This window comes from Pimephales promelas, chromosome 1 (assembly GCF_988280905.1).
Source record: "Pimephales promelas chromosome 1, fPimPro1.hap1.1, whole genome shotgun sequence".
NCBI lineage: Eukaryota > Metazoa > Chordata > Actinopteri > Cypriniformes > Leuciscidae > Pimephales > Pimephales promelas.
In genome coordinates, this window is record NC_142769.1 from 47,534,109 (window position 1) to 47,561,870 (window position 27,762).

General features: G+C 38.8%; 3 protein-coding genes across 4 annotated transcripts; 1 reads left to right on the forward strand and 2 right to left on the reverse strand.

Moving 5' to 3' along the window:
- Window positions 1-1,380: 1,380 nt before the first annotated feature.
- On the reverse strand, window positions 1,381-15,229 carry cyb5d1 (cytochrome b5 domain containing 1). The gene is made up of 4 exons (XM_039659552.2): window positions 14,833-15,229; window positions 14,617-14,693; window positions 6,171-6,389; window positions 1,381-2,012 (listed from the first exon to the last, which is right to left on the reverse strand). The coding sequence occupies exons 1-4, from the start codon at window positions 14,951-14,953 to the stop codon at window positions 1,785-1,787; spliced, it is 645 nt and encodes a 214-aa protein (XP_039515486.2). The 5' UTR covers window positions 14,954-15,229; the 3' UTR covers window positions 1,381-1,784.
- LOC148998518 (uncharacterized) lies at window positions 6,754-13,051 on the forward strand. Its single transcript, XM_089131852.1, has 3 exons — window positions 6,754-6,988; window positions 7,403-12,950; window positions 13,031-13,051. Exons 2-3 carry the CDS (start codon window positions 7,599-7,601, stop codon window positions 13,049-13,051), a joined length of 5,373 nt encoding a protein of 1,790 aa, XP_088987978.1. The 5' UTR covers window positions 6,754-6,988; window positions 7,403-7,598.
- Window positions 15,230-16,301: 1,072 nt separating the features above from the next.
- On the reverse strand, window positions 16,302-26,444 carry dnajc3b (DnaJ heat shock protein family (Hsp40) member C3b). Of its 2 annotated transcripts, none has more exons than XM_039659551.2 (13): window positions 26,190-26,444; window positions 25,990-26,082; window positions 25,044-25,154; window positions 24,690-24,814; window positions 24,540-24,614; window positions 23,153-23,296; window positions 21,045-21,226; window positions 20,697-20,816; window positions 19,918-20,023; window positions 19,608-19,728; window positions 18,829-18,961; window positions 18,360-18,508; window positions 16,302-16,925 (listed from the first exon to the last, which is right to left on the reverse strand). In XM_039659551.2, exons 2-13 carry the CDS (start codon window positions 26,075-26,077, stop codon window positions 16,783-16,785), a joined length of 1,497 nt encoding a protein of 498 aa, XP_039515485.2. In that variant the 5' UTR covers window positions 26,078-26,082; window positions 26,190-26,444; the 3' UTR covers window positions 16,302-16,782. The 2 variants fall into 2 exon arrangements, with proteins under 2 accessions (XP_039515485.2, XP_039515484.2); XM_039659550.2 differs by having other exon boundaries at window positions 26,165-26,444.
- Between the last annotated feature and the right edge of the window lie 1,318 nt (window positions 26,445-27,762).

Genomic DNA, 27,762 nt, shown 5'->3' on the forward strand with positions numbered 1-27,762 from the left:
CGCACGCGCGCACTGCCGAGAGCAACACGAATCTAACAAACATGGCCACCTCAATATTCTTTAAAGCCCCCACCTTTGTAAAAACAAATCCACAAAAGAAAAAGGAAAAAATAAAAAGAGCTGGAGCGAAAGGGCTGATGTGAGGTTGGCTCGAGGGGGAGCGCTGCCGCAGCCATGCCCACACTTACATCATGTTGCATTGCTTAAAAATTAACTATTTGAGGGGAGGACAAAACAAAGCAAGTTACCAGAGCTGCAAAAGATAGATTAATTATTAGCAAATGGAAATGCCATAGAATAGATAGATCATTCCACATGTTTAGCTGCTGATTTACACGAATAGTTTGCAAATACACATATTGCATTCTAAACTCTGACACTTTTCAAGGATGCATGCCACAAGTTTCCATGCAATCCAGACCAGCTTATGCACATTTTTTCTACTTAAAATACCTTCTTTGATTAAACTTGCAGTTCGTGTATATATATATATATATATATATATATAGTTTCACATTCTAGATCAGCAGTTCTCATCCCTTCTAACACTATTGTCAAAGACAATATTTGACGCCCCCAAGATATTTCTGCTGTATATATATATATATATATATATATAAGCTGCACATTAAAAATATATATATATATATATATATATATATATATATATATATATATATATATATATATTGAAACTAGTGCCAATATAATTCATTTTATAATAAATGTTTATATAAATAGTTGAAATTATATTTCTAACATCTACATTTAATATTATAATTACATTAAATAAAATAATTATAATTTAAATACACTTGCGTAAGCAGTTTAAATCACAATGTTTACATTTTATTATTAATGAATATACATTACGTTTTTTTGAATTGTTTTTAAATAGTCATTTGTGAATAGTTTTTTTTTATTATTTTTCTCACAAATTGCAATTTCTAGACATTAAAATATTTTACAGCTTGACAATAACTAGTAAAATGTATATCTGTTATAGAAATGTTCACAACTTTTTAAGATTTGACTAATTTGCATGACTTTTCCAGGTCTACAAATCACACTTTCAAAATTCCTTAAATATCCAGGTTTTCTAAGACTGTGGGAACCCCAGTTCTTTAGTAAAAAATGACGACTTTTTGGGGGAATTAATTAAAATAAGAAATATGACCTCAGCTCACATCTTGAACTTTAGCTTTTCAGCTTATTATAAAGTATATGTTGTCTTATTTTAAATCATTTTAACACATCTTTAGGCCCTGGATCCCCTGGTTGAAAACCACTGCTCTAGATGTTCTTTCTTGTGCACAAAGACAAGTAGCAAATGAAACTGCTTGCTTAAAAAACGCACATTTGCTGCATCACAAAAACGAGTCTCATAAAGTAGTGATTTCATTGATATGTTGGTAGCATGAAAATCAATTCTGTGTACATGCATACATATATAATGCTACTTAATTAGGGTTGTGAGCCCGCTGTGAACTACAATACAGTAGCTGCTGCATTTCCTCCGAGCAATTACCATGGCAACCACCAGACTTTATGGTTCAGGGGTTTATTATGTAGGCTGACATTCATCTTTTTTATTCTGTAGCACAGCGTTTGATTGGATGAAGCCCAGAAAGCTGCAATAAGATAACCATAGACAGAAATCGATAAAGCACTGAACGCATGAATAGTTGATGTGGTGTTCTTGCTCAGATGCCTATAAATTTGCTAGCAGTGGATACAATATTCTAATGAATTATATACCATTGTTCATATTAATGCGAACGTCTTTAGAGTTCAGTGAGGTCGTCGTTAAAATACAGGCATATGGATGGAGAGAAGAGGTTACAGTCTGGGCTTCCGCAGTAAAACTCGTCCTCTTCAGGGATGCCGTTTTCACTCAGGGTCTTGCTCATGTCCAAATTCACACCATTGTGTTTCCAGGTGTAGCTTGACGCATGGGAATTGTAGCGCAGGTATTGCTGTAGAATCTCATCCAAGGTCTCCTCTGAACACACCTGCATAGAAAACAACTGCTTAAAAGAATGATCTGATGATGAAGTGCACTTTTTCTGACACGTTTGTTCAAACACTATATACAATTTTCAACACTTGACGAGCTATAATCCTGGTTATGGGCGTTCCATTGTCCGACAGTCTCTGCCTACGGTTTAACAATAACAACTGACTGGGTCATTTGACCAATCGCCGCAGATCCGCGTCACTCAAAGTAGGTGTTTGGGAAAATGAATCGTCGAACCAATCATTTGGGAGTCGTTGATCAAATCAGTTAAAAATAAATGCATATTATAAGACAAATAAAGTGCTTTTTATCCTTCCATGCACGTTAAACTGTTTTTGGGAACTCCTAAAACAAAAATAGAAAATTTCAAATGCTATGATAGGGGCTCTTTAATATCTAAACTTGGAAAAAAGTTTATACAAATAAATGTGAATTGAATTACGGACTTTTTTCTTGCACATCCGAGTTTATATCTCACAATTCACTTTTTTTTTCAGAATTCCGAGTTTATATCTCATCATTCTGAGGTTATATAAACTCGGAACTATAAAAATTTCTAAAAAGTCTGAATTGTGAGATATAAAATCGGAATTCTGAAAAAAAAAGTATGAATTGTAATGTATAAACTCAGGAAAAAAAGTCTGAATTGTGAGATATAAACTCGGAATTCTTAAAAAAAATGAATTGTGAGATATAAACTCGGAATTCTTGAAAAAAGTCTGAATTGTGAGATATAAACTCGGAATTCTGAAAAAAGTCGGAATTATGAGATATAAACTTGGAATTCTGAAGAATGTCTGAATTGTGAGATATAAACTCGGAATTCTGGAAAAAAGTCTGAATTGTGAGATATAAACTCGGAATTCTGAAAAAAAGTCTGAATTGTGAGATATAAACTCGGAATTCTGAAAAAAAGTCTGAATTGTGAGATATAAACTCGAAATTCTGGAAAAAAAAGTCTGAATTGTGAGATATAAACTCGGAATTCTGGAAAAAAGTCTGAATTGTGAGATATAAACTTGGAATTCTGAAAAAAGTCTGAATTGTGAGATATAAACTTGGAATTCTGAAAAAAGTCTGAATTGTGAGATATAAACTCGGAATTCTGGAAAAGTCTGAATTGTGAGATATAAACTCGGAATTCTGGAAAAAGTCTGAATTGTGAGATATAAACTCGGAATTCTGGAAAAAAGTCTGAATTGTGAGATATAAACTCGGAATTCTGGAAAAGTCTGAATTGTGAGATATAAACTCGGAATTCTGAAAAAAGTCTGAATTGTGAGATATAAACTTGGAATTCTGAAAAAAGTCTGAATTGTGAGATATAAACTCGGAATTCTGGAAAAGTCTGAATTGTGAGATATAAACTCGGAATTCTGGAAAAAGTCTGAATTGTGAGATATAAACTCGGAATTCTGGAAAAAAGTTTGAATGGTGAGATATAAACTCGGAATTCTGAAAAAAAAGTTTGAATTGTGAGATATAAACTCAGAATTCTGGAAAAAAAAGTCTGAATTGTGAGATATAAACTCGGAATTCTGGAAAAAAGACTGAATTGTGAGATATAAACTCGGAATTCTGGAAAAAAGACTGAATTGTGAGATATAAACTCGGAATTCTGAAAATAAGTCTGAATTGTGAGATATAAACTTGGAATTCTGAAAAAAAGTCTGAATTGTGAGATATAAACTCAGAATTCTGAAAATAAGTCTGAATTGTGAGATATAAACTCGGAATTCTGAAAAAAAGTCTGAATTGTGAGATATAAACTCGGAATTCTGGAAAAAAGTCGGAATTGTGAGATATAAACTCGCAATTCTGAAAAATGTCTGAATTGTGAGATATAAACTCGGAATTCTGGAAAAAAAAGTCTAAATTGTGAGATATAAACTCGGAATTCTGGAAAAGTCTGAATTGTGAGATATAAACTCGGAATTCTGGAAAAAAAGTCTGAATTGTGAGATATAAACTCGGAATTCTGGAAAAAAGTCTGAATTGTGAGATATAAACTCGAAATTCTGAAAAATGTCTGAATTGTGAGATATAAACTCGGAATTCTGGAAAAAAAAGTCTGAATTGTGAGATATAAACTCGGAATTCTGGAAAAAAAAGTCTGAATTGTGAGATATAAACTCGGAATTCTGGAAAAAAAGTCTGAATTGTGAGATATAAACTCTGAATTCTGAAAAAAAGTTTGAATTGTGAGATATAAACTTGGAATTCTGGAAAAAAAGTTTGAATTGTGAGATATAAACTCGGAATTCTGGAAAAGTCTGAATTGTGAGATATAAACTCGGAATTCTGGAAAAAAGTCTGAATTGTGAGATATAAACTCGGAATTCTGGAAAAAAGTCTGAATTGTGAGATATAAACTCGAAATTCTGAAAAATGTCTGAATTGTGAGATATAAACTCGGAATTCTGGAAAAAAAAGTCTGAATTGTGAGATATAAACTCGGAATTCTGGAAAAAAAAGTCTGAATTGTGAGATATAAACTCTGAATTCTGAAAAAAAGTTTAAATTGTGAGATATAAACTTGGAATTCTAAAAAAAGTTTGAATTGTGAGATATAAACTCGGAATTCTGGAAAAAAAAGTCTGAATTGTGAGATATAAACTCGGAATTCTGGAAAAAAGTCTGAATGGTGAGATATAAACTCGGAATTCTGGAAAAAAGTCTGAATTATGAGATATAAACTCGGAATTCTGAAAAAAAGTCTGAATGCAGTTTATTTTGCATAATTCAGAGGGGGGAAAATCAACACTCACAATTCAATTCTGACTTTTTTTCTTGCACTTCTGAGTTTATATCTCTCAGTAAGGAGAGGAAGAAGCATCTGGACTGACTGGCAGATGGTTGTTTAACCCAGAGTTTATATAGCCTGGCTGCAACTGAAGCAAGTAAATAAGCACAGTCAGTCTGAGAGCGCCTGTAATGCCACAGGCTCAACATTAGGTCCATTTCCCTCAAGCTGGAAAGCAATCAGATGCAAAGAGTGGGAGGGAGATTGAGAGGAACTAGAAAGAGAAGAAATCCTGCCCTCCTCAGTTTACTGCAACACAGTGCAAGTATGCAATATGACATTAGGAATGTGGTCTGTGGAGTAAAACAGGCATTTTATCAGGAATTCCTGTGGTAAAAATCAAGTTTTAAATGTTGTTTATATGTGCTCTTTTTAATATGCTTTAAAGGTGCATTGTGTAATATTTAGGAGGATGTTAACAGAAATGCAATATCATATACATTTATAACCATGTTTTCAGTGGTGTATAAAGACCTTACTTAATGAACAATTATGTTTTTTATGATCTTAGGATAAGCCATTTCTAATACATACTACATACACCGCGGGTCCCCTACATTGAAATGTGCAGACATGTTTCTACTAGTAGCCCTAAATGGACAAGCACGTTTCATGGAAGTGTGGGTTCAGAAAGTAATTCTTATTTCAGAAAAGCTAGCTAAAGTCAGCATATAAAACACTGACACAATGATGAACAAATAACAATAATATTCGCCATAACATATTGTGTTACTGAATAATTAAATAAACCAAATTTCTTAATTTATCTTTGTGAAGAAACCTCGGCCACTCTCTGCTGTCTCAGACGACGACGTCTTTTCCTGTCGGCCACCGTAAATTCTCTTGGTTGCAATTCACAACCTCACCACTAGATGCCGCTAAAAATCACACACTGCACCTTTAAGACAAACCATGTGCAAATTCATCAGTATTATCTCCTTAAAACTGCAGTGAACTAAAGACAGTTTTAAAAATGTGGTTCTCTACATCACAAACTTGTTGTAACCAATCAGTTTCTGGTTCAAAAATGGCTAATGTGTTTGAAATAAACTAACATTTCCACATGCCATTGTGCTAATTTGCATATTGATACAAAATGAAGCAAGTGTAGAGTTACATTCAAGCTATTTTAAAGCATGAAAATTTTTTATTTTCATAGGAAAAAACTTTTAAATACGTCATGATTTTGGTGATCAAATATGATGTTGACTACAGGGGGACTCTTTAAATAATTAATATGCACTTTTTAGGACAAAATCCCGAAATTATTTTTGCAGATGAGTCAGCATTGTGTGTTTGTTGCAACTAAGAGGCTGTAACTCAATACTGTATACTCATATACTGGCCTACCTCCAGCCTCTGCTCCTGGGAGGTCAGAGTGTTGATAATGCGGATCCAGCGAGTTTTGGCAGACAGCAGACCGACCTCATAGCGGTTATCCTTCCACCACGGCTTGCCGAAGTCATTGGCCCAGTCCGTGCGAGGGCAGGGAGGGGGTATGTGTATAAAGCGCCCCCTAGGGGTGTAGTATTTAATGCAGCCAGTCATAAGGTCAACATGGGTAAGAATCTGAAAAGGGAAGACACCACATTGAGAAGAACAATATGCAGTATAATATGTGTGTGTGTGTGTGTGTGTGTGTGTGTGTGTGTGTGTATACAGTCAAACTAAAAGTTATTCAGAAACCAGAAATATTTTTTGATATTTTACTAGTGTGTACAGGACACTATAGTTCCTTTATGTAAGTGAGGATAGCAAAATAAAGTAATCTGTGACATATTATACCCAAAAATTATTCATACAGTGAAATACCAGTAAAATGTATAAAAGTTTGGGACCAAAAATGAGTCAGACACTTTGACCGGACCATGTTTTGCTTAAGTGTTTTTTCTTTAATTGCTAATGTGACCTTTTTACATGACAGACTGAAAATTAAGCATTGTGTAGAAAAGGCCACCCCTTTGAAATGGACTCTTCCGATCTCCCCCGCCTCTGTTCGTGAGTTGGACTGCTCGTAAAAGTTGCACGGAGAGTTAATAAGCAAGATCGCCTGACTAGAGGATGTGCTGACATGTTTATAGTGAATAAAAGTTGTAAATAGCAGTTAAGTTCGATCGAAGTGCTGTCATTCAAGGATTTAAAGATTATGTGTGTGCGTGCAGCTAATAGTAAGTACACTTGCATATTTATCGCATGATGCATCCGTGAGGGAGATTTGAATAGGCTGTCGCAGCATTGTATCGGAGTGTTCATATTGTTGGTTATGTTTGCCTTTGTATTGTCACTTAAATAGCAAGTTATCCTCCCGTATTGTTAGAAGTATAGGGACATATATTTGTATGTTGTGTGGACCTCAATTGGGTCTCGGGGAACATGTACGGGCATGTTAGCACTACGTGAGTTAGACATACAGTGGGAAAATAATCGAGACAGTTATAAATATATGTATATTATCATATTGCTTTATTTCTTTAATTCCCTTTAATACATCCTTGATAATATTTATACCAGAATTGTAGAGCTGTTGTAGATCTGTGATTTGTAATTCATTTTATTCATATTCTGTATATTGTTTGTTACAGAACCACATACATGGTCGCATTCATGGTTACATGCCTGACCTTTGTACAATAAAGACCCAAACTACTCTGGTGTGAGACATCCTGTTCTAACCGGACCTCCTGTAGCCGTTCAAGTAATCCGAACCAGAAAGTATAAAGAGTGGTTAGCAGTATTTTACATGGTCCTTCGAGCCGGAGTGAGTGGACTGCTACAGCTATGTCTCATCCAGAAAGAGAAACCCCTGTCGCACGACCACGGAGACGAGTTTGCCCTCCAGCTTACTTCGAAGACTATGAGCTCAGTGGACCTGGGTCTCGTCGACAGCAACCATGGTCGTCTAACTACCAAGCTGTACAGAAGGATGAACCACTAAATCCTACAGATCATTCCAGATCCACTTCACCAGTCAGCCAGGCATCAGATTGTGCAGAATGGAGATTGACTGACCGCTGGGACAGCACTTCTGTAAAACTGAGAGAAGAGAATGCTATATTGCAAAGGCAAGTGCAACAGTTACCAGAGTTAACAGCTATGTTTGAAGAGATTAAGAGGGAGAATGCAGCTTTGCAACGACAGGCCAGCCAGCTTCCTGAGATCATCACAACACTACAGGAGATGCGTCAACAGAATGCTGTACTCTGTAATGAGCTTCAAAGTCTGAAATCTGAGCGTAGAGATTTACCCAAGTCAGTCACTACACCAATGCCACTACCACGCTCTTACTCTCCAGTAGTCAACATGCCGACTCCACAGTCGTACCGCCCAATACCAGCCACACGCTCCAGATTGACACCACTTGCTGTTGAGAGACAGTCATATCCAGCTGCATTAGGAGAAAGCTCTGAGCTGAATGAGGACTTAAGAAACATGAACATTTCTTCTTCTACAAATGAGAGAATCCCTTTGACAACACAGTGTAGTTACACACCCCATAGCAGGTATGATAACTCTAACATGTATTCCCCGCCACCTGAGCAGCCTGATTATGTGGTTCCATCACTGGACTTTCAGACACCAGCCCATGCCGAATATAGTTTGGAGCATCCATTACCTTCATTTTCCAACGAGAAAACCTACAGAGGCCCAGCACCTACCATACCTTTCCTTAAGTCTCCTGACCCTAGGGAGTTTTCAAGGCTGAGAATTGCTCTGGAGAACATCCTGCCTGATGATGCCTCAGAACACTTTAAGTTTCAAATCCTCACAGACCATCTGAAACTAGAGGAGGCCCTCTTAGTGGCAGACTCTTACAGCAATTCAAGGTTTCCCTTCACCAACACTATGAGTGCTCTGACTAAAATGTATGGTCAACCTCATCAATTAGCCTTGCAACGAATCTCTGAGCTGATGGATGGATCCAGCATACGCAGTGGAGATATTAGAGCCTTTAGGATGTTTGGACTCCAGGTACGCTCTCTTGTCAGTATGTTGCAGCAGTTGGGTCACAAAGGTAAAGTAGAGCTGGAATGTGGATCACATGTATCTCGTCTTCAGAGTAAACTGCCACATGACCTTAGATCCAGTTTTAAGAGATATACTTACCCACTGCGAGTTGAAATTCCTACACTGCTACACTTTGCAGATTGGCTGGAATACGAGCTTCAAGTGCAGGAGGATTCTAGTCAGTATGCATGTCACCCAAAACAGGATTCCTCTGCACATCTCAGGGAGGTGAGAAGAGAGCCTAAGCAGTTTCGCAGACCAACTACAGTTCTCCTTGGGACTGGAAAGTCACCGTCCACACTGATGTTGTCAGCCACGTCCAAGCCAGATCCAGACCGAGCGGAGAAGGGAAAGGCCTTTTGTCCATACTGTGACAACGACAAGCATTATTTGAATGGCTGTGATAACTTCAAGCTTCTTAACAAGGACCAGAAGATAGACTGGATAAAGACTAAAAACCGATGCTGGCGTTGTGGTCGTGGACATCAAGCAGCCAACTGCACACTAAAGACTTGCTGTCCAACTTGTAGCAGAAAGCACCTTCTAGTACTGCATGAAGTCAACGATCAAGTCAATCCATATAAGCAGAACACCGTTCCGTCTAGTGCAGTTTTGTATCTTGATCGCTCAACGTCCAGTAGCAAAGTGCTTCTTAAGGTGGCAAAGGTACTACTTCGGAATGGTAACAGAGCGATTGAAGCTTATGCAGTGTTGGACGATGGATCAGAGCGGACCATCATTTTGCATGATGCAGTAGAGAGATTGGGACTTGTGGGAAAACCTGAGGAGCTTATGCTTCGCACAGTGAGACAAGATACTCAGGTAGTTCACGGCGCAGCAGTGAGTTTCACAGTGTCTCCAACTGTTAACCCCAGCAAAGTCTACAAGATCGGTAATGCCTTCACAGCCAATGTACTTAGCCTGGCAGAACATACTCACCCAGTCAATGTGCTGCAAAGAAAGTTCAAGCATCTCTCCGGGTTACCGCTGCAGCATCTAAACAAGGTACAACCTGTGCTTCTCATTGGCTCTGACTGCCCACACCTTATCACACCTATACAGCCAGTCAGACTGGGGCCCCCTGGTGGTCCGGCAGCAGTGAGAACCCATCTGGGATGGACACTGCAGGGTCCAACTCAGGAGTTGAGCAGTCATCCTTCCTCTGATCAATGCTTCTTCACCTCGCTGCGGCCCGTCAATGACCTTTATGCCAACGTTGAGAGATTATGGCAAATGGATGTTCTACCTTACCAGAGCGAAAAGGTGATCACCAGGTCACGGCAAGACAAAGAGTGTATTCAGCTTCTGCAGGAAACCACTGTGAGGGTGGATGTTGCTGGTGTTCGACGATACGCTACTCCTCTGCTACGTGTTAAGAACATGCCTCGTCTCCATGCACCTAAGGAGGCGGTTATACCTCAGTTAAGGGCAATCGAGAAACGACTGGAAAGGAAACCCGATCTGGCTGCAGTATACCAAGAGGAGCTAACCAAGCTAGTAAAAGCTGGGTATGTTGTCAAACTTGATCAGGAACAGGTGAACCAAACAGAGGAAGCCTGGTACATTCCGCACCACATAGTTCAACATAATGAGAAGAAAAGGGTGGTCTTCAACTGTTCATTCTCATACCAAGGGCATAACCTGAACGAGCTCCTCCTTCCTGGTCCAACACTTGGTCCGTCACTTCTGGCAGTCCTTCTGCGTTTCCGGGAGCACTCCATTGCCATAAGTAGCGACATCCGGGGTATGTTCCATCAGGTACGCCTCTTGCCAAAGGACAGACCCCTGCTGAGATACATCTGGAGAGATATGCAAAGAGAACGAATCCCTGATGTCTATGAATGGCAGGTACTACCTTTCGGGACTACTTGCAGTCCGTGTTGTGCATCCTTTTCGCTCCAGAAACATGTAATGGATCACAGCCGGCCTGGAGAGGACACACGTGTTTCAGTGGAGAAGTCATTTTATGTGGATAATTGTCTTCAGAGCTTTGCTTCCCGTGACATGGCCAAGAATCTGGTCGACAAACTCTGCAGCCTTCTAGCATCTGGTGGCTTTGAGTTACGACAGTGGGCTAGCAACGACCCTTTAGTCATCAGTCATCTGCCAGAGGAAATTCAGTCTCAGAGCAGCATCCTCTGGCTCCGTGAAGGTCATGAAGAGGCTCAAGAATCAACACTGGGTCTGCATTGGAATTGTCAATCTGACACACTTTCGTATAAACAACGCACACCTGACCATCAAGTGCCCACAATGCGAAGCATATATCAGATTCTTGCTCGCCAGTACGACCCACTTGGCTACATTGTACCATTCACCACTCGAGCTAAGGTGTTGGTACAGAGGTTGTGGGACAAAAGGAGGGAGTGGGATGACCCACGGCTACCAGAAGACCTACTAGACTCTTGGAAACACTGGGAGAGCGAGTTGGAAGGCCTGCAGCATATCACTCTGCCCAGATGTTATTGTAGTAGGGAGCTAGACTGTTCCAATAATCATAGGCAGCTTCATGTCTTTTGCGATGCCTCAGAAAAGGCCTACGGATCTGTGGCATACTTAAGAACAGAAAGCCCTCAAGGTATGGTGGAGGTAGCCTTTGTAGCAGCTAGGTCCCGTGTTGCCCCCAAGAAACAACAGAGCATTCCTCGTCTAGAGCTGTGTGCTGCACTTACAGGGGCGCAGCTTGCTAAAGTCCTGAAGACCGAGTTAACATTACCACTCAGTAACGTCACTCTGTGGTCCGACTCAACTACGGTACTGACCTGGCTTTTATCAGATTCCTGCCGCTTTAAGGTTTTTGTGGGGACCAGAGTGGCAGAGATACAGGACCTAACTGAATCTGACATCTGGCGTTATGTACCATCGGTTGACAACCCTGCAGATGCCATAACGAGAGGGAAGTCTCCCTCTGATCTCAACAGAGATAGCATATGGAACAAAGGTCCAGTATTCCTCAGACAACCAGCAGAACAATGGCCAGAGATACCACTATTAGCTCACCTAAACCAAGACAGTGAGTTAAAAAGGTCAACCTTCTGTGGACTGTTAACCTCAGCTCTGCCACTGCCAGATCCTCAGCAATTTCACACGTTCACAGACTACTTGAAGGCTCTTATGCAACCATCCAATGAGAACCTTCCTCCTGTTGCGACTGCAGAGGAATATAAAGAAGCTGAGCTCAAGGCCCTCCGTCAGATCCAAGCAGATTCCTTTCCTGAAGAGGTGTCTCATCTGCAATCTGGTAAACCTTTACCAAGTAACAGTAGACTGCTGTGCCTAGCCCCTGATCTGGACCCGGATACCAATCTCATACGTGTTGGCGGTCGTCTCCGACGGATCAGCGAATTAGAAGAAGAGACTGTTCATCCTATTGTTCTTGACCCACGTCACCCATTAACCAAGCTGGTCATTAAAGATTACGATGATCGTTTGCATCACCCTGGACCGGAGAGGGTATTTGCAGAGCTCAGGAGGAAATACTGGGTATTAAAGGGACGAGCAGCAGTCAGACATCACCAGCGTCAATGCACTGAATGCCAAAAATGGCGGGCTAAACCGCAACCCCCAAGAATGGCTGACCTCCCACCAGCAAGGTTGAGGATTCACCGGCCAGTTTTCTATTCAACTGGCATAGATTGCTTCGGCCCTTATCTCATAAAGGTGGGACGCAGAAATGAGAAACGTTGGGGGATCATTTTCAAGTGTATGACCGTCCGTGCAGTGCATATTGATCTTCTTGCAAGTCTGGATAGTGATTCATTCCTTATGGCCCTTCGTCGCTTCATTGCTCGGCGAGGTAAACCCTTCGAAATCCTTTCAGATCAAGGAACAAATTTCAAAGGTGGAGAAAAGGAACTTCGTGATGCCTTCGCAGCTCTTCAGCCTGAACTCCAGGCTCAACTGGCAAGCCAGCAAATTAGGTTCACATTCAATCCACCCAGTGCACCACACTTTGGTGGATGCTGGGAGCGAGAGATTCGATCTCTGAAAACAGCCCTGCAAGTGATCCTCGGAGCACAGACTGTAACTGAAGAAGTGTTGAGGACTGTTCTCATTGAGATAGAGGGTCTACTGAACGCTAAACCGATCGGCTATGCATCTTCAGATATTGCTGACCCAGATCCCGTTACACCCAACATCTTGTTGATGGGGCGGCGGGACGCCTCACTTCCACAAGTGACATACCAGGATACCGAACTCCTTAGCAGAAGGAGATGGAGATATAGTCAGCTACTAGCTGATCACTTTTGGAGGCAATTCATTCGCAATTACTTACCCAGTCTTCAAGCCAGACATAAATGGATGTCAGAAAAGGACAATCTACGGGTAGGCGAAATCGTTATGATTGTGGATCAGCAGCTACCTCGTGCACTGTGGCCAGTGGGAAAGATAACACAGGTCTATCCAGGGAATGACAACCGAGTCAGATCAGCTGAGATCAAAGTAAAGGACAAAACTTACATAAGACCGGTAACCAAGATCATCAGTCTACCGTCTCTTCCTGAGTAACTTATCGATAACTCAACACTTAGTATGGCCTTTTAGTTGTTCAAATTCACGTTGTGAATTTGGGGGCGGCTGTAGAAAAGGCCACCCCTTTGAAATGGACTCTTCCGATCTCCCCCGCCTCTGTTCGTGAGTTGGACTGCTCGTAAAAGTTGCACGGAGAGTTAATAAGCAAGATCGCCTGACTAGAGGATGTGCTGACATGTTTATAGTGAATAAAAGTTGTAAATAGCAGTTAAGTTCGATCGAAGTGCTGTCATTCAAGGATTTAAAGATTATGTGTGTGCGTGCAGCTAATAGTAAGTACACTTGCATATTTATCGCATGATGCATCCGTGAGGGAGATTTGAATAGGCTGTCGCAGCATTGTATCGGAGTGTTCATATTGTTGGTTATGTTTGCCTTTGTATTGTCACTTAAATAGCAAGTTATCCTCCCGTATTGTTAGAAGTATAGGGACATATATTTGTATGTTGTGTGGACCTCAATTGGGTCTCGGGGAACATGTACGGGCATGTTAGCACTACGTGAGTTAGACATACAGTGGGAAAATAATCGAGACAGTTATAAATATATGTATATTATCATATTGCTTTATTTCTTTAATTCCCTTTAATACATCCTTGATAATATTTATACCAGAATTGTAGAGCTGTTGTAGATCTGTGATTTGTAATTCATTTTATTCATATTCTGTATATTGTTTGTTACAGAACCACATACATGGTCGCATTCATGGTTACATGCCTGACCTTTGTACAATAAAGACCCAAACTACTCTGGTGTGAGACATCCTGTTCTAACCGGACCTCCTGTAGCCGTTCAAGTAATCCGAACCAGAAAGTATAAAGAGTGGTTAGCAGTATTTTACACATTGCTTGGTAATTTGTTGACCTAAATTGGTATTATCTAATTACTTAAATGTACTTAAATTTAACAACCTAATTCATTTGGGAGACAGTCTAAAAGAAGTGAAATATCAACTGATATGATAACGTAACGAGTTCTTGTCATACTCTATTAACTAATCTATAGCGAATAAATTTTAGTTTGACTGTATATATCAGTCCCATAATCCCGTTATAAAAATGTTTTGTCATTCAGATGATTGAGATGGAGTGACAAAAAAGAAATGATTAAAGAAAAGACATTTTTATTGTGTGCTCTCTGACTGTAGGAGTTATTTTCTGTACAGTTCTTGTTTTTGCTAGATGACATTAAAATATGTCAATATGTGTATTAATTTTCATTAACTTTTGTTATTAAATGTTTTTGTGTAGCTTACGTCCTTTGTCTTAGGATCAAACCAGTTACTGATGTCCTTTCCTGCACACTCAATAATAGGCTTCAATAACACATCACCTGCAATATAAGAGAGAGAGAGAGAGAGAGAGAGAGAGAGAGAGAGAGAGAGAGAGAGAGACTTTTTGACATACTGCTTTGAATAAATGGTTAATAAATGCCAAGAATTGTAATTTCTTCTCTTTTTTTACCTGCTTACCTTTAAACTCCTCCAGAAGCGGCGTCAGATCGTACACTTTGCCAAAATACGACACCCATATATCTTTGACAGTGTTGTGACGGGACACCTCTTTCGGCGTGAAATACTTTGGGCGACGCATTTTAACAAAACTAATATGTTATAGAGATATTTACACGGTTTGCACGATTTAGTAGTATTCAGGGATTGCAAACGCTAACTTAGTTGTTATTGCATCGTTGCGAAGCGGCCACGGAAGCGCGCACAAGTCCACTGGTTGCGGTGGTAACCGAGGCACTGAGGAGCGCGTGAGCGTGCAAACCTACGGAAGCCCAGAACCGCAAAGAGAAAAAAGTAAGTAACGCTATTTTTCATAGACTGTATCCTCAAGGCAGGTGGAAATGAGTAACTGCATGTTTTGAACATATCTCCTAAAGGCTAATTTTGTCATTGTTTAATAGTAGCCTAGCTTATAGATGAAAGTAAGGCGAACATATTCATACTAAAGGCCAAAAAACGTTTGATTTCAGGGACTTAAGGGTGTGGGGGCGATTTCTGACAGCCACAATTAGTTTGGTAACACTTTATAATAACGTCCAATTAGTTAACTTTAGTTTATGCATTAGCCAGACATCCCACCATGCAGAAACTCATTTCCGGGAGATGGCACACTTCCCCTACAGGCTGCAGCGAGGGGTGTCTCCACTTCCCTGACTTTCAATCCAATAAAGCTATTCATGAATTCATCAAAGAATATAAAATTATCTCTTAGACTTAGATATATCCTCCTTACCGACTAATTAAAAGAAAAAGACACTTGATAAACGAGTCCTCAACATTCTTTTTTTAAATACAGCATCTTGGGAGTTTTTCATGATTTTGTTTATCTTAAAACAAACGAAAAACAAGCATAAAACATTTGGAAGACCCTTGTCCTTAACATCAGTGAGGTCAAGAAGACATTTTGCTTTGGCATGTCGGCACACACGAACAATCGTAAACCGCCCCAAAACCGCAAATCTTTTAAATAATGGTGACCGCATGTCATAAACCCTTTAAATAAAAAAAATATTATTTTAAGGTTTAGGAGATAAATATACATAAATGTAATAGTGATTGATTAAGTAGATTGACCTTCAACTTGAAATTAGACCGTGCAGGAGTAATTCATCAAGTTTACATAATAGTTTCAAAGCGTTGTTGTGGGAATCGACCTGTTGACAGACAAAAAACCTTGGATAAAATAATCTAAAGGCTGCTTCATAGTCTGTCATCTGATTTGTCATTTGCAACAGCTGCAGAATGATCATAAACTTTCTGTCAAGTAACCTTTTAGCAAAGACTTCAGTAAAAAACTATTGTGCAAACTGCTATCAGATCGAAAGTGTGAGGCTATAAAGCAGCCCAAGGGTGGTTTTTATGGGAAACACTTCAGATTATGAAATTGAGAAAGTCATAAGAAAACTAAGGTACTTCTTTTGCCAGAAAAGCGTGCAATACTGCTTTATCTATTTCAAGGCTGCCGGCATGTCAGAGCTGAAACAATAAGAATGCAAATATGATGACATACTGGTGTCAGAAGTACTTGGCACGGTCTAAAAGAAACCACAACCCTAAATTCTGGAGTGTCATTCAAAGTAAACAAACAAGCAGCAGAAAAAAAGACAGTATGAGAGAGACAATGGCACATACGTCAAAGAAACCTTCGGGCCGTAATGACTCAGCTGGGTTTAAGACTCCAAGTTCAACTTGACTCCATTTTAAAGTCTTTAAGCAGAGAAAAGCAAACACCAAACTAATGGTGTCCGTCCAATCAAGTAATTTGCTCCTGGAGAAGTCCCAAACAGCCTGTGGATTCAAGTCTCAACAACAACAACAACAAAAATCAAATTCCCCCTTTGATAAGATTCCTCTAAAGTTCAGTTTATAACACAGGTTCTCTAGTCCAAATCATTGTCCGTTTATTCTGCATTAGTTGTACTGGAACTTGAAGTGGAAGTTTCCGTTCTCGAAGGGGTTGAAGCCGAAGGGCCATTCTCTGTTTCCTCCTCCTCCACCCTGATGATTCTCAGGGTCCAGAGGGTCCTCGCCCGAATCAAACTTCTGACGCATTTCTGTACGGAAAACAGCAAAGAAGAATGCATATGTTTGAAGGTAAACAAACAATCTTCAAACATTTAGCAAAAACAAAAACTGTGAAAGTGCTATTTTTTCCTAATTTTGTTTTGACGGTCTCCTACAACAGGTTTACATGCAAAAGTCACAGAAACAATTTTATTTTCTCACAATATATTTTGCACATCACCTCGAATCTCAAAGATTCTCAAAAGACACGTCCAAAAATTCTCTGATTCTCTGAACGACACGTCCAAAGTCTTCTTTCCGAGAGTTTACTCTGCTCTGATTGGTCAGATGGCCCAGTCTGTTGTGATTGGTTCACTCTAATTGGTCAGATTACCCAGTCTGTTGTGATTGGTTTACTCTGCTCTGATTAGTCAGATGGTCCAGTCTGTCGTGATTGGTCCACTCTGATTGGTCAGATTACCCAGTCTGTTGTGATTGGTCTACTCTGCTGATTGGTCTACTCTGCTCTGATTGGTCAGATTACCCAGTCTGTTGTGATTGGTCTACTCTGCTGATTGGTCAGATGACCCAGTCTGTTGTGATTGGTCTACTCTGCTCTGATTGGTCAGATTACCCAGTCTGTTGTGATTGGTCTACTCTGCTGATTGGTCAGATGACCCAGTCTGTTGTGATTGGTCTACTCTGCTCTGATTGGTCAGATTACCCAGTCTGTTGTGATTGGTCTACTCTGCTCTGATTGGTCAGATTACCCAGTCTGTCGTGATTGGTTTACTCTGCTCTGATTGGTCAGACGGTCCAGTCTGTTGTGATTGGTCCACTCTGATTGGTCAGATTACCCAGTCTGTTGTGATTGGTCTACTCTGCTGATTGGTCAGATGGCCCAGTCTGTTGTGATTGGTCTACTCTGCTCTGATTGGTCAGATTACCCAGTCTGTACTCTGTATTGATTGGTCTACTCTGCTCTGATTGGTCAGATGGCTCAGTCTGTTGTGACTGGTCTACTCTGCTCTGAATGGTCAGATTACCCATCTGTTGTGATTGGTCTACTCTGCTCTGATTAGTCAAATTGATTGGTCTACCACTTGCAGCGCTTTCTCGACAACCAAACACTCCCAGTCTCAACTACAACTACAGTGTTTGACGGTCAAAGTAGACGTTGTTCACGGCCAACTGCAAATTTGTTACAAACCTACATAGGTTTATAACAGGAAGTGAGACTGGAATTACTAACGACTCATTTCGGCAGTTCAGAATCAATTCAATAACTTTATCTGTTGTGTTAAATAACTTTAACTTTATCTTTGATCTATGCAGACTTTTACATTCACAAAAAGCTATTACACACTGCACGGAAGACAATATTTGAAAAAGCATAATAGTGCCAATAAAACCTGGAAAGAACATTGACAATCATGTGTTTACATGTTTCATTTCGGATTTGCCTTCACTTGGTATTCTCTTACCTGGATCTGTGAGCACTTCCTTTGCTGATGCAATTTCAATAAACCTTTTCTCTGCCTCTTTCTTATCTGCTTCAGACTGGAAATTATCAGGATGCCACTGCTGAGCCAGCTTTCTGTATGCTTTTATGATTTCCTGTTTGTTGGCACTCCTGAAAACAAGTGAAAAGAAACAAGAATTTGTCTTTTGGCTTACACCTATTACCACCTACTCGTAAATATTACAGTTTGTACATCAAAGCTTATACTTGTTTCAATTGAGAATACTTTATCAACAGCCATTTATGAGCACTGTTTATTCGTATCACACACTAACTGGGTTAGTGCGATGTTGAGGCATGACGCAATGTTCTAACACTACAGCGCTCAAGTTGAAATAAGTCTAATTATTTAAAAAAAACTGGTTTTTTTCTTCAATTCGCTGACTTGTGTTCTATGTGAGCGGGATTGTGATCGTCAATCGTTACCGTACCTGCTGACCCCCAGGATCTTGTAATAGTCCCTCTTGCGAGAGAGCTTGAGGAGCTTCTGTGCCCGATCGAGACCTTCACGAATCTCTTGGTTGTCTTGATCAAACTCCCGAGCCTCCTGATAATCTTCCACAGCTGAGAATCAGAATTTTCACACATACAAAATGAAAATCCTTACATGGTATTAAAATGTATTTTGGTCGATCCAATCAGCTAATACAGGGTCATGTGATCGAATGCGTTCGAACAGCTACTAAACGTTGAGGATTTTCTGTTAGAACGGTGTCGTGTAAGCGCCCCCAAAGTAAATAACAAATAATCTTTGCTACAGAAGTGAATCGATCAAAACTAACTTTAGCCAGACAATAACTCTATTACTAGAGCTGCTGTAAAGCCAAAACAATTTCGGTCACTGTAATTTCTGATTATCACTGTAAAGTTGATTTGAAACAGTCCATATTGTTAAAAGCGCTATATAAATGAAGGTGACTTGACTAAAAACTGTCTAGTCTCCTCCTACTGACTTAATCCGAGTCATTAAATCATGTTTAATTTGGACTTCTCTGTGCATGCTCTTTGAGGTGGTGACCATAGACCTCCATTATATGACTGACAGACAATGGTTTGACCTAAAAATATCAAAATTGAAAATACTGTGGAAACAAAGACACCTACATCCTAGATACCCTTGAGGTAAGATAAAACATATCAAAAATTAATTTCAAAGTGGTGGCCTATAATATTTAAATATAATAAAATATATATAAAATCTAAATTCTACCTTTCTCATATTCCTGCAGAAGGATGTAGGCCTCCGCTCGGTCCCGGAGGATGTGGATATTCTGAGGCTCTCTCTGGTGAGCTTCTGAACAAATGTCTAAGGCTTCCTCGGCTTCCTTCATCTGAAAACCACAACCAATGAGACGAAGGCCAGACACCAAAGCCTGACTTGAACATGGTCTTGCATTATTGACCTCTAATGATGTGAAAGAGCACAGACCACTTAAATAGTAACTAGAAGTTCTTCTAATCCCTTCAAATGTGTAATATAACAGCATAATGACTAAATTACATCCTGTAATGGCACATACTTTGACTAAGCAGAAACAGATCCTCTCCTTTGCTTTATTAACGTAGAATGCAACATTTGGCTCCGTTCGCATCACAGACTCATACTTATCGATGGCTTCCTGATACCTGGCAATCAAGAGCAAAAGACAAAAACAATTAATAAATAGTCAGAATTATGATGATGATGACGTCTGCAAAGTCTGAAAAATGATAGAAAAAAATGAAAATTTATTTTCAAAATGAAAAATCATTTTGATAGAAATGGATGCAATCAATTGATAAAATTTGACATTAAAGACATTTATAGTGTTACACAAGATTTATATTTCAAATAAATAATGTTTTTTTTTTTTATCCAGGAGGAAAAAAATAAAAATAACGGGTTTCCACAAAGCAATTAGCAAAATAAATGTTTAAAACATTAAAAATTATAATAAAAGAAAGTTTCTTGACCATCAAATCAGCATATTAGAGTGATTTCTGAAGGATCATGTGACACTGAAAATTCAGCTTTACTATTACAGGAATAAATTACATTTAAAAATATGTTAATAATATTTCACAACATTACTGTTTGTGCTGTATATTAAAAAAGAATAATAATAATCAAAATCAATCTTACTGTGCATAAGAAACTTACTTCAAAACCATCATAAAGGGTTAAACGGTGGTGTTTGTACAATAAAATAAATCAACACAAAAAGAGTTTAAAATAAAATGTTATACTTTATAATATCTCATATTATACTATAAAGAATCTCAAAAATAAAGGCCATTCTGGAAGAGATGTTTTCAGCACCTCTGTTCTGAGATCAGCTCTTCTGCAGAGTCCAGCTGCTTGCTGAGCTTCTTGACCTGTTTGTAGTGGGCGAAACACTCCTTGTCATCCTGATCCAGCTTCAGACACTCACGGACATGACTGAAAACAGAAACAAAGAGAAAAGACAAAGTGAACAGCAGCAAATGTAAGAGACATCTTTAATTTTAGAATCAGTATTTCTATGGCAACATGCACAGGGTCAGCGTGTGTATTCACGAACACAGGTACCGTAAAACTACCGCTGAATTCAATAACCAAATTCCCAACCAAAGAATGCAGCGTTCCTAAACAAGCCTGACAACTTGACATTTAGCTTGCTGTACATACTTAAGTGAGTCGTGATGCTCGCCTAAACTGTAATGTAGTTGACTGAGTTTGAGGAAGCCTGCTCGGTTGTCCGCACGGAGACGGGTTGCTGGCGTCAGGTCCATGATGGCCTTTCTCGGCTCCCCGAGGCGGACGAAACACTCGGCTCTTAGTTCTCGAGACTCTGGGTCCCATGGAGAGAGCTGGGGAACCAAGAGAAAATGACTACAAGCACAACAAGGCATTCACATGGAGGTTTTGAATCTCCAGAAAACATCTTAAAGGAGTAGTTCACTTTAAAAAAAAAACTTTTGCTGATAATTTACTCACCCCCATGTCATCCAAGATGTCCATGAAAAGAAATTAAGGTTTTTGATGAAAACATTCCAGGATTTTCTCCATATAATGGACTTCCATGGGAACCAAACGGTTCAAGGTCTAAATGACAGTTTCAGTGCAGCTTCAAAGGGCTTTAAACGACACCAGATGATGAATAAGGGTCTTATCAAGCAAAACGATCAGTCATTTAAAATATAAATACAAAAGTTTAAGGCGATCATTTGTGCTTATAAAACTTCAACTTTTGTAATTATTTTTTAAATGACCGATCGTTTCACTTTTAGCCCTTTGAAGCTGCACTGAAACTGTCTTTTGGACCTTGAAATGTTTGGTGCCCATAGAAGTCCATTATATGGAGAGAAAATCCTGGAATGTTTTCATCAAAAACCTTCATTTCTTTTCGACTGAAGAAAGAAAGACATGGACATCTTGAATGACATGGGGGTGAGCAAATTATTAGCAAACATTTTTTTTAAAAGTGAACTACTCCTTTAAGCCCTAACTGCAACATTTATTTGTCTGTGTTTTATTTGTAGGGCCATTAAAGGTGCAGTAAGCAATTTCTGAGAAACACTGTTGATATTTGAAATCAACCCAAACAAACAGACTCCCAAAATGTACAACACGCAGTGGAAGAGTGGATGTGTTTATCACAGCTGAAGCGAAGAAAAAAAATGTTTCACAAAAAATAAACAAGAATATTTGACCTAAACAAAACTTTCTAATTTTCAGTGAAAAATCTGAAAAAAATGTAAAAAATTTCAATTAATTACAACAGATAACATTAGTTTCAAATCATAATATTACTGGCTGACTGTATTTCTGAACAAATAAATCCAGCCTCGCTGAGCAGGTGAATTCTTTCAAAAACATTAAAATTTCAATTTTTTAATAACAGTATTGTCTTCTGAATTTAAAATTCAGAAGACTTTTACTTAAAGCTGGAATGAATAATTCAATGACTCAGTCATTCTTCATTTTGTTTCTTTAATGATGAATCTGCAAACTCATCCCGAGCTGCTGAGGCTTTAGCCATTTTTTGACGCACTTTTTGTCAACACTTTTAAAAAAAAATTGCTGCATGTACTGCGTTAAAAGGCCCTTGCACACTGAGTCTGAAATTCGCGTCCGAAATTTTCGCACGTTGAAAAATAAATATGACTACGTTATGTCAATCACACTTGCACACTGCCTCCAAAACTTTCATCTATCATAAAAATTTCAAAAAAAAAAATCGGGTCGGGTTCGATTTTCTGCGTTTTTTGCATCCGTAGCAAGCAGTTTAAATGGTGTTTTGATAATTCATAGCCACCGAATCACGAATACGAAAAAACGCATTCAAAAATGTCGGACTCAGTGTGCAAGGGCCTTTAGACTAACTGGGACTAGTCATGACACTTGCATATCATTGCCCTGTTGTTAGTTCGATAGCTTCTAATGCTCTCCTCATTTGTATGTCGCTTTGAATAAAAGCTTAGAAAATGTAATGTAAATGTGCAGTACTTCGTTCAATACACTTCACAAGTTCTATAGATGTCTTTTATGCATCTTTTGAATCTTTACAGAATAAATCACATACCAATTTTTGTTGCATGTAAAACATTCTAGAATCTCAAAATGATTCTGAATTTCATAGAAGAAAAAAAAAATCATCAATGGCTTTGAAAAATACACGAGGATGCATAAATGACACCTACCATCCTTTTCATTTTTGTGTGAACTATCCCTTTAACATTACTATCCAACAGCTGTTTCTGCTGCATGTGTATTGGATCTCCAGACTAACTCACCTCGATGACTCGCTCCAGCACCTGGACAGAAGTGGTGTAGTCTCCATGGTGATACGCCTCATGTGCCTCTTCCTGGAGTAACTCCAGCTCGTCGGCCTTGTGGAGCTGGTCATGTGCCTCCTCATGATCCGGGGAACGCTTCAGCTGCGAGAGAGAGAAGTTAGCGGAGCAGGCGGCAGGAACAGAACGAGTAAATGCAGATTGTGATCTGGTTTGAGAATGCAGTTGACAGGTTTTAATTAAAGGGATAGTACACAAAATAAAAGTCAACATTTACTCACCCTGGTGTTGTTCTAATGCTGTATGAGCCACTCTTTTTTTTTTTTTTTCAGACCACAAAAGGAGAATTAAAATTCTCATCCATATCATGTCTATCATATCTGTCGACTGTCATTCTGACAAACCGGGGTCTAGTCCGGAGTTATTCAACTCAGTGAAGAAAGTACACAGATACTTTTTGGGGGGATTTCATTGTCATGTTTTCATTAGTCTTGATTTTATCCCATCTTGCAGTGTTGTAGTACTCGAGACTCGGACTCGTCTCGGACTCGGTCTCGAGACCATATTTTAATGGTCTTGGTCTTGTCATGGACTCGTGTCCATTTGGACTCGGAATTGACTCGTACTCGAACATTTTTTTTTTTAGGACTCGGAATTATTCCCGAGTCCACTCGAGTTCAATTAAAAATATTTTCCATGATTATTAATGTATGTTAATAAAATATTTCTTTAAATTGATTGACACGCCCAGTGATTGGTGATTTTCTAGTGCGCAACTGCACATGACAAATTGTAATAAAATTACTTTTAACACCACCTACTATGTGGCCTTTTTACCCTAAACTTATCATATTTTTTAAACTCTAAGTAAATTCAGTAAAAAAAAAGGATTTCTCTAAGTAAATAAAAGTAAATTAGGTAATCAACCCTCCCTGGTCTCGGTCTCGACTCGGACTCGACCGTCTCTGGTCTCGGTGTCGACTCGGACTCGAGTGAGGTGGTCTCGACTACAACACTGCCATCTTGTGTGCTTTTCCTGTTCGAGTCGGAGTGAGCTGTGGCTCTAATAAAATTTCATGAATACGCAGTCGAGAACAGAAGATCAACAGCCAAAGTCAGGATTTTGTTAAATACTACATTAAATTTCAGGTTGTTTTTCCCCAAACCCAATCCATAAACCCCCAGAACACTTGGAATATATGGCACGTGTGACATGGGATCATTCTGTGATACTTTTGCATCTTTTTTGAAAAGCTTGATCAATGCCATTATATAGACGAGCGCGAGAGGGACATTTTATCATCTCCTTTTGTGGTCCGAAAAAGAAAAACAGCACAAAAAAAAAACAGATCATTTTTCATTTCAGGATCAACTATCATGTACTCACTACTGCTTGGAAGTCTTCTCTGGCCTCTTGAGTACTTCCTTGTTTCAGCAGAATATTACCCCTCTGCAGTCTGGCCTGAAAACATGCACACACACTGAGTGTTTACACCTATAACCCAGTTTGATATCACAACAATAAAATGTAACTCACAGCGAGGAAGTCTGGCTTGAGCTGAATGGCTTGGGTCAGGTCTGGCAGCGCTGACTTGGACTTGCCCATGGCCAGGAAAACGGCGGCCCGTTTGTAGTACGTCAGGTAGTTCTTAGAGTCGCCCTCTATTTAGGAAGTTTGAATTTGTTAATGAAGTGCAACTAAATTTTTTCTTCATATGTGAATTATCTACATAAACTGAAATCAAAAGCATTTTTAGTACCGAATAAGCTTTTTGAAAGTCTTTTCTTCTCACCAAGGCTGTGCTTATTCGACCCCAATCTTTTGAACAGTAGTTTAGCTTTCATGTGTGATGATTGCATGTGTGTGTGTGTGTGTGTGTGTGGGTCTTACCCACAGCTGAATGGTAGTGAGACAGGGCCTCAGCCAACTGTCCGGCTGCCAGCAGCTTACGGCCCATTTCCAGATGTTGCTCGATCTCAACAGGTGTGGCGCCTAAAACACCTGAAAAGTAGCGAATTACACATGACATCAGGCCTCAATTTTGGGGTGATTTAAATGAAAAATTACTGGATGTCAGAACATCTTTAAAAAAAACTCAATCTGCCTCATGGGATTGAGTTTACATGCTTCATACATGTTTACATCTACTGGGGTAAGCCTTTCTGTAACGTCGTAAAAACAAAACTCCTTTAAGTTCCCATGCATATTGTGTTTCGGTTCACAATGGCAGCTCAAAAAGTGAAAGCATGCAGGCTCGATTTGGAAAACAAAACCTAAAAATACGAACTACCTCCTCTACTTACTTTCACTTCTAAACTTTGTGAAGTACCTTGGAGTAACGCATCATGATTTATGTACAAAACAGCATTACCAATGTACATGTACAATAATAAAATGATAAAATTGTACATTTTGATGTGAAATCAGACCAGGGAATTTTTCAATAATCCCACCGAGCTGTCAATACAGTATACTTGTGTATCAGATGGCATTAAAATAGTGTCTAAATAGGCATATCACTAAGTTTTATAAGCCAATATGATTTTACACTTCTTATTTGTCACTTCCTGTTCCTGTTAAACGTATCATTATGTAAATCATCAGATTATGATGCCACGGTGTTCTGATATACATTTCATGATTAACCTATTTGTGTACAATGTTATTTTAGGTGGTAAGTGGCAATACCAGTGTTAACATAATACATGTCGAAAGACATGGTAACACTATGGTACTTCCCGGACAACTTATCACAGAAAACCTGACAAAACCTAAAATCCTTTGCCTATATAAGCAAAATCTAGGGTATGGAAGAAGAATAAGAGTGAAGTCTCACCGTCCAGCTGTAGGTCCAGGACCACACAGAGCAGAGACAGGGAGGACAGGACACTGTTCAAACCTCTCCGCCGTCCCGAATCCATCATGACATCTATCAATTACACAACCGTTTGTCTTTCCACTATGCTTTACAACAAGCAATAAGACAGAAGGAGTGTTAATACTCAGATCACCATAATAGCGGCATATCCGGCATACTTGTTAAGGAGATGTTTCTGTTGTCCGGGTTATAAATATGTCCGAGTTGAATAAAGGAATGCGAAACTGTAGTTCCGTGTGTCTCTCAATAACTGTATGACACTTTGTTTTGAGTTGTTTCAAAGCCCCGTGTGACAGTGAGTGTGCACAACAGCTGTCGGACACGTACTTTAGGAGACTCCTCTTGCTGAACCTCTTAGGTGTACAATTGGAATTCAAATCGCCCTACATTTCAGCGCGGTGACATCCGTGTTTGTCGACGAACGTGGTCTCGTCCCATTGGCCGAATTATTTTAGCGCACTGGACGGACACGCCCACATCTAGCAGTGTGGACTGATCTGATGGATGATATTTGATATGACCCTTCATTTACTAGAGATGAAAAGTCTATTCTCACCTCACCCAGACTCGGGAGTAAAGGATTATATTATATTATTTTATTTTATATTATATTATATTATATTGTGTTTTATGAAGCTCCTAAAGCGTTATGGAATAGAATACAACATCTTGTAGTAATCACCAAGTCTTGTAGTAAAGGAAACCATGGGAAATATCTGTTTATTCTATTCTATTCTATTCTATTCTATTCTATTCTATTATCTTGGGTTTTATAAAGTCCATATGGCATAACTGTCAATACCATTGGAAATATATGTCTGTTCTATTCTATTCTATTCTATTCTGTTCTATTCTATTCTGCTGTTTTATAAAGTATCACTCAATCTCAGTAGGAAACCATAAATACCATGGTTAATATCTGCCTATTCTATTCTATTGTGCATGATGGAATAAAATACAACATAAAAGAATCATAAGGTCTTGGTAGTAAAGGAAACCGTGCGACCATGGTTAATATATGAAGAGTTCAGATGCAAAAGCCTCTAAATGCCATTTGAAATTTTGATGACAAACTTGTATATTTAAGTTCAGTAATTTCACTTAAATGGCAATGATAATTACCTATTAATTGTTATTTAAGTGAAATTACTGAACTTAAATATACAAGTTTAATAAAAATCATCATTAAAGAAGAAAATTTCAAATGGCATTTAGAGGCTTTTGCATCTGAACTCTTCATATGTCTATTCTATTCTATTCTATTCTGCTGTATTTTATAAAGTATCACCCAATCTCAGTTGTGAAGGAAACCATAAATACCATGGTTAATATCCGCCTATTCTATTCTATTATATTCTGTTGTGCATGATGAAATAGAATACAAAATAAAAGAATCATAAAGTCTTGGTAGTGAAGGAAACCGTGGAGACCATGGTTAAAATATTTCTATTCTATTCTATTCAGCCTCTGCCTCGGCAAAGGCCTTCAGCCTTTGTATTTTATAAAGCTCATAGAAAATTTAGGAATAGAATACAAAATAAAAGAATCATCCAGTCTCGGTTGTAAAGGAAACCATAGATTCCACTGTATTTAATTGCTTTTGTTATTGATAGGCCAATGTATATCAGAATAAATGCATATTAGATTAAATAGTGTAAATAATGAAATTCTGTAAGAATGGAAAATAAAATATGAATTGTCGTATCATTGTTGGTATTACGTGTGCTGTGT

What these genes read in the sequence shown, in the direction of transcription:
- cyb5d1 (XM_039659552.2), bottom strand. Translation starts at nt 14,953, where the DNA reads ATGCGTCGCCCAAAGTATTTCACGCCGAAAGAGGTGTCCCGTCACAAC. An exon ending in GCTTCTGGAGGAGTTTAAAG is followed by an intron (nt 14,694 to 14,832) that starts GTAAGCAGGTAA and finishes CTTATATTGCAG; the next exon opens with GTGATGTGTTATTGAAGCCT. An exon ending in CCCAGGAGCAGAGGCTGGAG is followed by an intron (nt 2,013 to 6,170) that starts GTAGGCCAGTAT and finishes TTTTCTATGCAG; the next exon opens with GTGTGTTCAGAGGAGACCTT.
- LOC148998518 (XM_089131852.1), top strand. Translation starts at nt 7,599, where the DNA reads ATGTCTCATCCAGAAAGAGAAACCCCTGTCGCACGACCACGGAGACGA. An exon ending in ATATTGCTGACCCAGATCCC is followed by an intron (nt 12,951 to 13,030) that starts GTTACACCCAAC and finishes CGAACTCCTTAG; the next exon opens with CAGAAGGAGATGGAGATATA.
- dnajc3b (XM_039659551.2), bottom strand. Translation starts at nt 26,077, where the DNA reads ATGATGGATTCGGGACGGCGGAGAGGTTTGAACAGTGTCCTGTCCTCC. An exon ending in TCACTACCATTCAGCTGTGG is followed by an intron (nt 24,815 to 25,043) that starts GTAAGACCCACA and finishes CTTCCTAAATAG; the next exon opens with AGGGCGACTCTAAGAACTAC. An exon ending in AAGATCCTGGGGGTCAGCAG is followed by an intron (nt 18,509 to 18,828) that starts GTACGGTAACGA and finishes ACTTGTTTTCAG; the next exon opens with GAGTGCCAACAAACAGGAAA.